We start from the raw sequence: 12,378 nt of genomic DNA on the forward strand, positions 1-12,378 counted from the left end.
TCTGTCTCCCCCATAACTCAGTTTTAAGGTATAAAATAAAAGTTATAAGTTTAAACTTTACCAAAAAAAAACACCCTTTGTAAACAACTTTGTTGTTGTTGTTCATCCCTGAGATGCAGAAGTTCAGGTAGTCTTCTGTATACGTATTCCAACACAACTAGGTTGGAAAGAAAAAGCAAGGATGAATGGGAAGTTTAAAGTAGTGATTCTCCTTGGAATCCTGTACAGTATTTTCACTGTGAAGGAGATGCTTGAGTTCCCATATATATGTGTTGCTATACTAAGACAAACATTTGACTAAATAACGTGTTCCAACTTACATACAAATTCGACTTAAGGACAGACCTAGGAACAGAACTCATTCTTAACCTGGGGACTGCCTGGTATAAATGAACAGGAATTGGAATGAATTGTACTGCTATGTTCACGAATGCCATAAATTGTGTCTTGACAGCTTTGATCCAAAGAGAGCAGTACAACAACTTAGAGCTTGTGGAGTGCTGGAGACCATCCGTATCAGTGCAGCGGGCTACCCATCCAGGTGACTTTCACTTCAAAACGATTCTCTATTTCTGTTTTTCTCTAATAACAGTCATGCTTTGAAACAATACAAAAAACAACAGCTGTGAAAGTAAACACTAAGGGACACTAGGGAATTTTTTTTTTTTTTTTTGTCTGCGCTCAGTCATTGCTGACCCTGCAGTGACTGCTTGGACGAGTCCCTGCAGTTTTCAAGGCAATTGTTTCGGAAGTGGTTTGCCAGAGCCTCCTTCCTAGGGCAGAGCCCAGCTGGCGAGCGCAGGAGGCGGGGTTTCCGTTGCTTAGCGCCCTTTTCGGGCGCGCACTGTTTTTCGCGCTTACCGGCAACTGCTCCCAACTCCTTTTTGCAAGGCGCCGCCAGCATTTTTCCTCCCACCGGAGTGAGAGTACCCATTTATCTACTCACGTGAGTTTTCGACCTGTTGGGTTGACAGGAACTGGGGAGGAAACAGGAGCTCACCCTGTTTAGCGCGAAGGCTGGACTTGAACCGCCGAAGCGTCAGCCATTTCTGGCCGGCAACTTTCAGTGTCATTAAGCCGCTGCGCCACCGCGTCCCCCAGGGAAATTTTTAAGCATGCACAAAAAAAGAGCAGATTTTTTTTTTCTCTGTGAAGTCTGAACTCTTCGGTAAAGTCTTGGAACTTGACCGGTTGCTTCTCCACGTGAAGCACAGTCCTGGTGGACGACCTTTCCCTAAAGCCTGCTTTCTCTTGTAAGAAAAGCTACAGGGTTTGGGTATGCATTGAGGAACATTCAGAATGGTCTGCATGTAATCCTAAACCATAATGTGATTTGTTTACTTTTTTTGGCTTAGTGGGATATCCTTGGTTTGAAAACCAGTTTTTGCCCCCTTGGGATGGAGTTGCACGTTAAGCTAAGCAGACAACACAATATTATGGTGAACTCGGGATAAATTCAGGAATATAGCCTGAATCTTCTGCAATGTGAAACAACTCCTTTGCAAACACTAAGAAATGCCTCGGTGTGATGGTCAGGGTAACTTTAAAAAATTGTTTTTCATAGCACTGATTCTTTCCAGAAATAAATATCATCCTTCTTCCATAGCATATACAATCACATTTGGAGCAGAGGGGGCTATTTCAAAGATAAATCTTGACCTCTGTATTATGATATAGAGATAATGTCCTGACCATAGGTCATATACCAGATAGAATCTGAAGTATGGATTGACCAGTCAGCACATCTAGCCTTCTCTACATAATATGTTCTGCATCAGTGTTTTTAATCCATTTTAAACTATCTGAATATTTTGCTGTGTTGTCCTTTGGGAAGAGCAATGATAGAGAGTTTGTGTGTTTGGGGTTTGCGTCTTATTGTTTCAATCTCCAATGGACAAAAGAAATTTGAAGTCTTGTTGAACTTCACACATTCCAAGAATATATCAGAGATGAAGATGAAAAAGGCAAATAATTTGCAGGAAGGGTACCTATCTGGTGTTATTGTGTTTTCTTGTCAACATAACTACTACAGTGGTACCTCTACTTACGAACGCCCCTACTTACGAAATTTTCGAGATACGATCAGCTCCGGCCCCAAAAATTTACCTCTACTTACGAACTCGCCTCTACTTACGAACCGGATCCGCAGCCATTTTCCCTGCTGCCACACGGTTGCGGCTTCCTGTGAGCGAGATCGCGGTAGCAAGGAGACGTTCGGTGAGGTTTGTGGTGTGTTTTGTGGCGTTTGGAAGATTTTTGTGGCGTTTGGAAGGTTTTTGAGGTTTAAAAATAAAATGCATATGTTTCAGAACTGTTTAGCCATATTTACATTGAACCTTAATGGGGGAAATTTACCTCGGGGTGCGACCAAATTTGGAGGGCGGATTAGCCGTATTTACATTTAACCTTATGGGGAAATTTGCCTCATGGTGCGACCAAATTCGGAGGGCGGAACGGATTAACTGTATTTACATTGAACCTTATGGGAAACTTTACCTCGACTTGAGACCAACTCGAGTTGCAACCAGAGTCACGGAACGGATTAAGTTCGTAACTAGAGGTACCACTGTACTTTTATTTTCTGCAGCAATAGCTTGAGGCTACTTCGATGGTAGCAAACATCTCTACTGCTCTTGGTGCTTTGGTTTAAGCCTTGCCCCCAAATGTTAGCATGCATTAGAAGCTATATATTGTTTTCTGTGAGTCTCTAGATGTTCATGCAGTTCAGCCAGTTTCCTTCCTTGCATATATTTCTCCCACTCACAATGCACTCTCATGTGTGATGTTTAATATTTTGACAGATTGAATTGTCTTGCAAGTGCTTTTGGGTGGGACACCTTAAGGGTTGGGATGGCTAGGCCCCCACTGGCCTCTTGTGGATTTCCAAATTCTCTTGAATTTACTGCTTACTCTTTTTGCTTCCCTCCAGGTGAGTTCCCTCCTTACCTGCCTTGTAATCTCCCTTTGGACACTTGGGCTGACTAGGCTCACTGGGAGCAAGTGAATAAATTCAGTAAGAATGTAATAGGATGAGGGAACTCACCTGTGACATTTTGCCATGATAGTTCCCAAAATCCAGAGTTTCTGTCTCTGCTGTTACAAACCTAATTTTAGTAACCATGTCTGCACACACTGTTCTGACCTCCCTTTTTTCTCTCTCATTTGTTTTCATCCTCTCTTTGACAAATCTAATCATTTTCCTCCCCTCCCCAAGCAGCAGACTGCAAGAAAGAGCTACTAGAGCTACTAGAAGCTAGAACTGTATTGCAGCTGCTTTTTGAAGTTAAGCTTTTGGCCTCATGAAGTTCTTCTGAGAGCCATACTATACCTCTCCCTGCTAATCACACCTGCCTAAAATGAACTAGGCAGCACCAAATTTAACACCTGTTTTTCTTGGCAGAGAGTGAAGATTGCAAAGAAATTTAGAGTCACCTACTCTTCTCAAAATTTGGAGCTTTCTAATAACTGAAGGAATGGATTTTAGTAAAGGAGATGGAGATGATAAGCAGGATGGTCTGTTTTACTCTTAATAATAATGAACCCAAGCAGGGGAAAGAGGTTCAGGTTAAGAAAGGATAGGGAGATGGCCTCCATAAATGTGGTACCAACTCAGGGCCTTCCTCAGCCAACACTGCCATTGTAGTATCTGGTAAAAATATTCAGTAGTCCGTGAGACTCCAGGACAGTGTGCAGACCCCTGAAAGCTTTGGGGCACCCCAGAGATCACCAATAGCAATCAAATCACAATTTTTAAAATGACTGAAGGGAAAAGCTATTAAATACATCACTGAAGAGTAATCTTATTAATTAAATGTAAGTAAACTTAAATGTAAATTAAATACATGCATACATATCGTAACTATATTTCCTTTCAGGACAAGCAACGCTATGCAATACATAGAAAAGGCTTATGAAATACTGTAATAAGGCAAAGAAATTAGCAGTATATGATAAAGGAAAGAAGATACAGCTACAGTAAATTAGTTTACATCCACACCATGTATTATAAAAATACCATACCTTTCTAACACCTAATTAATGCAGCATGACAAACTGACTGGCATTGCATGATAAGATATGATTGCCAAGACGTGACTGATAATGCTCTGTTACATGTCAATACATGCTAGACAATAGCTTCTCCTTTTAAAAATGAATATATGTTAGTCAATAGCCGTAGTAGTATTCTTCCTCCAATTCTCCTCTTCTGATTGCATAGTTTTAGTATATACTGTTATTACTTTTTATTATTCCTTATTTTCTGGTGCTATGCAAACACCAAGAGATTTTTTTGCACCGAAGTCAAATTCCTTGTACGTCTCATACTTGGCCAATAAAGTCTTCTCTTCTCTTCTCTTCTCTTCTCTTCTCTTCTCTTCTCTTCTCTTCTCTTCTCTTCTCTTCTCTTCTCTTCTCTTCTCTTCTCTTCTCTTCTCTTCTCTTCTCTTCTCTTCTCTTCTCTTTGCAATCTATCCTTTCTTTTACCATATCCAGACATTACTTCCATTTGTTCTTTAAACTTCTCGTCTCTTTTTTATGATCTCATAATTCAACCATGACTATCTTAGTTTTGCCCTTCCTCTTGACCCATTCACTCTTCCTTTTTTGCAATTTGGATTTCATTCATTCATTTCCTTCATACTCTCTGTATGATGAAACCATCTCAGCCTACCGTTTTTGTAATGGTCACTCACTTTTGTATTCACTCCACATTTGTTTATCACCCATTCATTCTTAACACTATCTCTTCTTGTTTTATGACAAGTATTTTGTAAGTACTCTGTATTCACTGCATTCAAGATACTTTTCAACAGATGAGAATATCTGTAGCATCAACATCAGACAAACAATTAGGCATAAAATAATCAAGGAACCACCAAGGAGAAAACCACACCCCCACCAAAACTGGCAGGGCAAGCTAGTGCATACAAACAGGTAGCAAACCCCACACTCACTAACACTGATGATGATACCTAGTTTGGTAATGAAACGTCTGCAAGCAAACAACCAAGCTCAGAGGACTCCATGGTACTTTTAAGCTTCTCTGAGACATGCTTTTCTCTCACTTGCATATAACCAAGTGGGCAGAAGCTTGCTATTATCCACAACCATTTTCATTTCTTGCAGCAGGCCATATATAATTTACTATCTTTTGACCAGCATTTTTATATCTTAAAATGTTTCAATCCTTCTCCCCATCTTTACAAATGTTGTATCAAGCTGCATAAATTCGTCTACTCAGTCTGGTTTTTTGCCATGTACAACTTGTAATCATTCATCTATTTTCCCTGTCAAATACAACTCTCTTGGTCTTTGATCCATTGAAGATCAGATGCATACTCTTTCTGGCATCATACAATTTATCTAAGATTTGTTGAATACAAACCCATTCAGACTCTCAGCCAATAAACTGCATACAAATTCCCTAGCTAACATACTACTTACATTACTTTCACTCATTCATCCCTGTTCATTCTTGACTCTACTTATTCTTGTTTTACCATACTCACTGCTTAAGTAATCCAGTCCATGCAGCTTATTTTTACATTTCTCCTGATATACCTAACTCTCATTTCCCTATGACAAAGCAGACAGAAGCATATTCTTATACGTAGCCATTTTTGCTGCTTTTGATAAGCACTTCTTGCAAAGACCAGATACTATTCAGTGTCGGTCCTAACATTTCTCTATCCATTTTCCCATCTTCAGTGAACACTCTATCATGGTACACAGATTCATCAAATTGCTCTAATTTCTCATAGTTTATATATAATGTGTAATTGCTTGTTCCATTTACTCTGTCAAATACAATTATCTTGGCAAGGATTAATTTTAAGATCCATTCTCTTCATTGCATCATACAATCTGTTTAACATTTGCTGCAAATTGTTTGGCTTCTTAGCAACATGGTATCATCTGCATACAAAAATATATGCACTTGTTTTTGCATTCACTTTTGCTACCTTTCCCTCTGTTAGGGGAACAGTAGTTGCATTTTTCCTGCCTCTTTTAGTCTTAGGTAGTCCTTGCTCTCTAACTTTTTTGCAACTGTCTTTCTTTCTTTCTGCAGCAATAATTTCCTGATGATTTTTTTCTCATCCACAATCAGCTTCTTTCACTTTTTCATTCTGTCAGGCATCCATTTTTGTATTTCCCATTACCGTAACCTGACATGCTTCTGTTATGGCATTCTGTAATATAATTCTTTTCACTCTGATGCAAGCAGCTTCCATGTCTTTTTTTTTTTTCTCATTCATGCTGTTGGGAGATTAATCTACTGATACTTTTTCATACGTTCTGTCCCTTCAGGCTTTCTATTTCCCTTCTGTTTTCTTTCAGTTCTTTCCTTTTCTGCCATGTCCCCTTTCCCCAAGGCCCATTCTTGCCATTTTAAAATGCTGTCTTCTTTATTCAGAACTTATCACCGTGGTCCCATTCACTAATTCTCTCATCATAAACAATCAAGCCAATCATGATTAAATCATGGATGTGAAACTTTTTTGCTAAGCAGGTAATTCACCAATCATCATTCTTGTTCATCCTCGTTCTCCAAATGGCCCAGTCATTTTTCCTATAATCACTTGTCTTGTTCTTATCTGCTCATATCACCAAATAGAATTACTTTTTCCCCTGGATTTGCATCCATTCAGAATATCGCAGAGTTTTTCCCCAAACTATTCCCTGGTTCTTCTGATCGTACCATTCACTTTATGCGGCTTTTACCAGCTGATGAATACTTACTTTTATATCCCACAATAGCCTAGCAAACCAGGGCATACTTTCTAAAGTATATTTTAACCTTTTCATTCACATTTAAGGTTACATGTTCAAGTTCCTTCATGTATTCATCAACTCCAATCCACAAAATCAAGTCACTTCATTCAGATCTGTTACATCTTTCCTTTTTTACTTTTTCTCTTTCAGTTTCTCAGATATGGAACCAATTTATTTTTCTTTCATTCATTCATTTGTTAATTCATGCTCCTTACCAGTTATCCCTCTAACATTTCAAGTTGTGATACTCCATATGCCATGGTTGTCATCAGATTGAGCCCATCCATATTGAGTAAGGTGTATACAAAACAGAAAAATGGGCTTTGTTACAAACTGGAATCAAAGTTGTGCCTTGAAGTTCTGCAAAATCATTTTAAGTGGACTGGAGCTCAGCGGGACCAAAACCCAAAATACTTCGACTGAAACAAAATCAAGAGGGGTTTTTCAGGGTGGGTAGGGAAAAGCTGGTGTGCCTTGCCCCTCCCTTCCCCCATGGTCTCTGCACTGGTCTGTCTGCAGTCCTGACCTGTCCTTATGCTTTATTCAAAGCTAAGAGCTTCCAGTAAAGCAGCTAAGAGAAATTAGCCCTGGCCTTGCAGGAGAACTATTGGAATTGCTGTTCTTGAAGACAAGGACATCAGCAATGGCTAACCATTTTCCCAGTACCTTCCTTTCCCTACCACCCCTTAGCTCAATATGGACGTCTTTGGCTTTGTCCCACTCTTTCCTCCCCCCCCGATCTTCTGCTGAGAACACATCTGTTTCCATCTGCACGTGGGGTGAAGCACATGTATTTCAGTATAGATATGGATCACTGGAAGCTTACTGTTCCATGCAGATGTTTTGTACATCCCTAATATTGACTTCCACCACCAATCATGGTTTTGGTCCATCAAGGCTTTTTAGTAATATAGAAAAGATGTTGACTGGGTTAGCTGCACCTGTGCCACATGCAGCATTCCCTGCTAATTGCAAAGACAGTCATTTGGGCACATTTTAGCCAACCAAACATAACCAAAACCCAGTTGTACCTCAAGCATGCTCGTGCTGTCAGTGCAAGCTAGGCTCTCTAGAGCAAGCCTTATGCATCAAACTAGTATTCAGATCCTTTTGTGCCTCTTTCCTGTACATGCCTTATGTAATGGACTGCCTGTCTCCCTCCCTTTTCACAGGAGGCTGGTTTCCATCTGTCCCTAGCTCTTGCAACATCTGATTTGCTAACACATCGCCAACTGGGAGGCACACGCAGTGTACTGACATACACTCAGGATACGTAAATTAAATCCAACTTACATTTTGTCCTGGCCCTGACTGCTAGTTTTTGAAATGTAGCCATCAGCATACCCCTCAAAGTTGAAGTATGGCTCTCGGCCCAGAAATTGTAAAATGTAAAGGGCCGATTCATGTGAGTTGAAAGTCCTCCAGGCATGGTCCTTCAGGCATCTCCAGACCAAGGAGAGTGGTGTTTTTTTTCCTCGATGCCTGCAACAGGAGGATTCTGGATAGCAGTGATGCAGCCAGAAGGTTGTACCAAGCAGTATATAGATAATTCAGGTTAGATTATTATGAATTTCACGAGGAGTTCCACCTGCACCACTGGACTAGCAAAATAGAAAGCTGTTAATCATCTTATTTTTTTCTCAGACTTCATACAGTAAACCTTTATGATAAGGTTCAGCAAAGGAAATTCCATCCTTCCTCTGTAATTTTGGGAGTTGTTTAACAGAGTTCCCAGAGCTATTCTCAAAGTAATGAAAGACCTTTATGTAATATTTATGGCAACCTGTCAAAATATTAGAGAAAATTTACTAGTTTAAACTTGACAGCTTGTAAGAATGATGCCTTCAGTGTAATCATGGGGCAGTCTTTTTATAGGCACGTTCCAAGCCAATTTGCTTCAAAGTGCGGCTGCCCTGTGGCCTTCGATCACTTCATACTGTCAGTAGAATTTCTTAATGAAGGTCTCCCCCACCGTGCACCATTTTTGCCTGCGGAGATTGACTGCTTGTAGGCTCAGACATGAAAAGATGCTCTGGTATTTCAGGGTCCTTGTGATCTGGAGTAGCTGCGACTGCACTACCCAAGTCAGAAATGTAATTTGTTCTGTACTGTCTCCTTTTTCTTCCAAGATTTTTTTTTAACTTTTTCATCAACCTGTTTGTTCTGTTCATAGAGTTCTTATTTAATCCCAGAAAAGTAGTATTTAATGGACCCATCCACACCGTCCACTTGCCTTTAATTTGAATCTGCACACAGGAAAGGAATGAATATAACTCTAAGTTATGCTGACCACCAGGAAGCAGTATGTGACCAGTTTCATCCTTATTGGGACTCATCAGATGTACATAGCCAGATTTTTTTCTATAGGGTTCAAAGTCTCTACCAAGAATTGAACTCACCAACCATTGCACTTTAGATGACTGTATACAGTGCATTATTTTTAGGAGCCATCCAGGTCTGATCTCAGTGGTGTTGCAGGAAGTCCTCAGGTTATGACCATTCGTTCAGTGACTGTTCAAAGTTACAATGGTGCTGAATGAGGGGGACTTAAGACCGGTCCTCAGAGTTGTGGCCATTGCAGCTCACAGTTACGACAGTTGCAGCATCCCACGTTCACATGATCACCATTTGTGACCTTCCCTGCCGGCTTCTCACAAGCAAAGTCAATGGAAAAGCTGGCAGGAGGTCACAAGTTGTTCCCACTCCTGCTGCTTTTTTGGCCTGCCAGTGCTCCATAGTGCCTGCCTGTGGCAGCTGCCCACACACGGCAGCTGCCCACCCACCTGCACTTCGTAGTGCTTGCTCTCGCTCCATAGCACTTACTTGCCAGTGCGCCATAGTACCCACTGTGGCATCCATGTACCTGCCCATGCTCCATAGCACCCACCACCTTACCTACCTGCACGCCACAGTGCCTGCCCGTGGTGCCCACCCACACTCTGTAGCACCCACCTGTGGCACCCTCTTGCCTGCCTACACTCTGTAGTGCCTGCAGCACCTGTCCACCTGTCCGTAGCTCTCACCTGCTGGCCTGGTTGCCTGGGACTCCCACCTCTTCCCACACTGCAGTCACGTAAGGTCTTCACTTAACAACCTGCATGGTACTGGGGTTATGATGGCAACTGGGACTGCTGGGATTGCCATTGCTAGCCGATGTGGTCATGTGACATTGTGCTTTACTACTGCATCGCTTAGCGATGGAAATTCCAGTCCCAATTACTGTCGTAACCTGAGGACTACCTGTATATAGAATCTTATCAGAATGGTATATACAGTTCACCTCCCCACGAGCAAGATTTTACATAACTTGGAAGGGGATCTGGTGACCAGTATAACTGAAATAATCTTTGACAATTATTCATAACATTTGCATTCCACATTTCCTGCAAAGAGATCAAAGTAGCTTAATAGTACACATGAAACCATTAAAAATTGACAGCAAACACTGAACCAGCTGCAGAAACAGCCAAGTACAGCAACAGTAAAAAGGAATTCAAGTACAAGAGAGATTAGTAAGACACCTTATTACAAGCCAATTTGCCCTCCTAAAAGTGGAAGTTTTTACGAGCTTCTGCAATTATCGGGCCCCAAATAGCTGGAAACACCAGGGAAGCAAGAATGTCGTGGATTTCAGAAAGGCATCTTTAGTGCTAGTCTGGGGTAAAAACATAGCCTGGAAAACTGTAAGAGTAAATTCCCAGCCAGATTTAGAGTAAGTTAATTAAGGCAAAGCCTCTTTGAAACATTTTCTTCCTGCAACTCTCACATCTGGATTGTGTTGCCTTTTCTCACCTAAACTGCACTCCTCTGCCACTTCTTTCCCACAGCATTGGCATTAAAGAGGAGTTTAGGCTTAAGGAAGTTCCAATACACCAATCCCAAAGTCCCTTAGTTCGTGTCCCCTAAGATTGTGAGTATAATCAATCCTGTAGCATTCACATCCAAAGGAAGTCCTCCACATTTCCTTTTGTCCAATTGCAGCCTGAGGATGTAGATCTCCTATTTTCTGATAGCAGAGACACGATGGATGACCCTTCGTAGCCTTTGTGGTTCCTCAACTCTGTAAGTTCTTGAGATTTTCAGAAGGGCTGCTAAATCTGGAGTCAACAGCAAGCACAATACAGAGAAGGAATTGCCTAACCCTTCTTGCCTTCTAAATCTGTCTTTTGGCCACATAGTAGTGCTAGAACAATTAGCTTTCTTGCTGAGAGCTAATGCAGCTTACCACCTCTTGCAGTGAACTGTTCACGGTCTTGAGAGTTCCTGGTTCTGCTGGAGTTGAGACCTTGTCCTTCTTCCACTCTAAATTTGCTTGGCAAGCGATTAAGAACTAGGGCATGGTGACAGGTGACCAATATGGTGCTGTGAAATGGTTGCAGCTTCAGACAATATCAGGATTAAATCAATGTCCTAGTGCAGAAAAAGATGGCTTTTCTCAATTTCCAGATACCTGATATTCCTGGGTTTACTGTAGTAGAGTTCAGACATGTTACTAAATTATTGTTTAACTTTAGGATGCTCCCCCTGCCTCTGTTGTCCAGCAAGGAGAGAGTGCCTGTGAGCCCCAGGACCTGCTACAAGCCATCCTTACATCACCTGTGATTAGCATAGAATGAATTAAGCGGTCACTTCCAGATCTTCTGGACTACAACGTTGTCACAATTCCTTGCCGTTAGTTATGTTGGCAGGAATAGATAGAAGTTGAAGTGCAAAGACTCTGAACAGCAACCAGTTGCCTCCACCCTGATTTAGCATATCAGGCAAATCATCTTTGTGTAATACACTATTTTGTTTTTAAGAGGAAACATTGAGTCCTAGCAGGACATGTAACCAAGCTGCTGTGGTAATGGAATCCTTCCACATCTGTTGTTTCAGGACATAGTTTTGTGTACAGAAAGCCATGTATCTCAGTTGTGGTTGTTTTGTTCTTTCTGAGCTCCACTGAACTTCCCAGCATGGGAGGAGAAATGGAAAGTTGCTGTTTCAGCTGTTCCTTTAACAAAAGTGATACTCCCAGAATTTCCCAGGCAGCAGAAAAGGATGATTAAATCACAAGCAAGACTTAAGACTACTTAAGACTACTGTCTTCTCAAAGGGACTCTAGAGAAAGTCTGAGCTCAGGAATTACAACACAAGCATTGTGGAGAATCACAGTCACAATTCTGAGCTTTCTGACTATAAAGTTTGAAAAACACCGCACTTGAATGATCAGTGCTGTTTCTGTCCCATGTCCAGGCCTCAATCTGCAAGGGATTCAGATAATCCATTTCCTTTATTATTAGTACAATTCTTGATATTACTATTCTCTCTCTCTCTCTCTCTCTCTCTCTTCTTCTATATCAATATGTCATTATTTATATTTGTAAAGTGCTTATAAAAGCTATGTCAGCATCCAACACCTAAAAATGAAAAGATAACACAAAATAAACATAAATTGTTGTACACCGCCCAGAGTCGCTTTGTGAGAGATGGGCAGCTATATAAATGTGACAAATAAACAAATAAACATCAAAAACACAGTAAAACCAGCGGAGCATAAAAAATGAAAGCCAAGCTATTCTAAATACCAAATCACGAAGTGTAGCTATGGGAGGAGCAAACTAG

The 12,378-nt window shown here is 41.0% G+C and overlaps 1 protein-coding gene across 3 annotated transcripts in view; it reads left to right on the forward strand.

Annotated features, from left to right (window-relative positions):
- MYO5B (myosin VB) overlaps positions 1-12,378 on the forward strand; it is a 253,937-nt gene that overhangs the window by 161,236 nt on the left and 80,323 nt on the right. For all 3 annotated transcript variants that reach the window (XM_088152666.1, XM_088152667.1, XM_088152668.1), the window contains exon 17: positions 455-541. In XM_088152666.1, coding sequence (XP_088008792.1) covers positions 455-541 — 87 coding nt within the window. The remainder of the gene's footprint in view (positions 1-454; positions 542-12,378) is intronic.

The sequence above is a fragment of the Python bivittatus genome, unplaced genomic scaffold (assembly GCF_059951505.1).
Source record: "Python bivittatus isolate LINGU-HERP-01145 unplaced genomic scaffold, Pbiv_v1 ctg000570_np1212, whole genome shotgun sequence".
Taxonomy (NCBI): Eukaryota; Metazoa; Chordata; class Lepidosauria; order Squamata; family Pythonidae; genus Python; species Python bivittatus.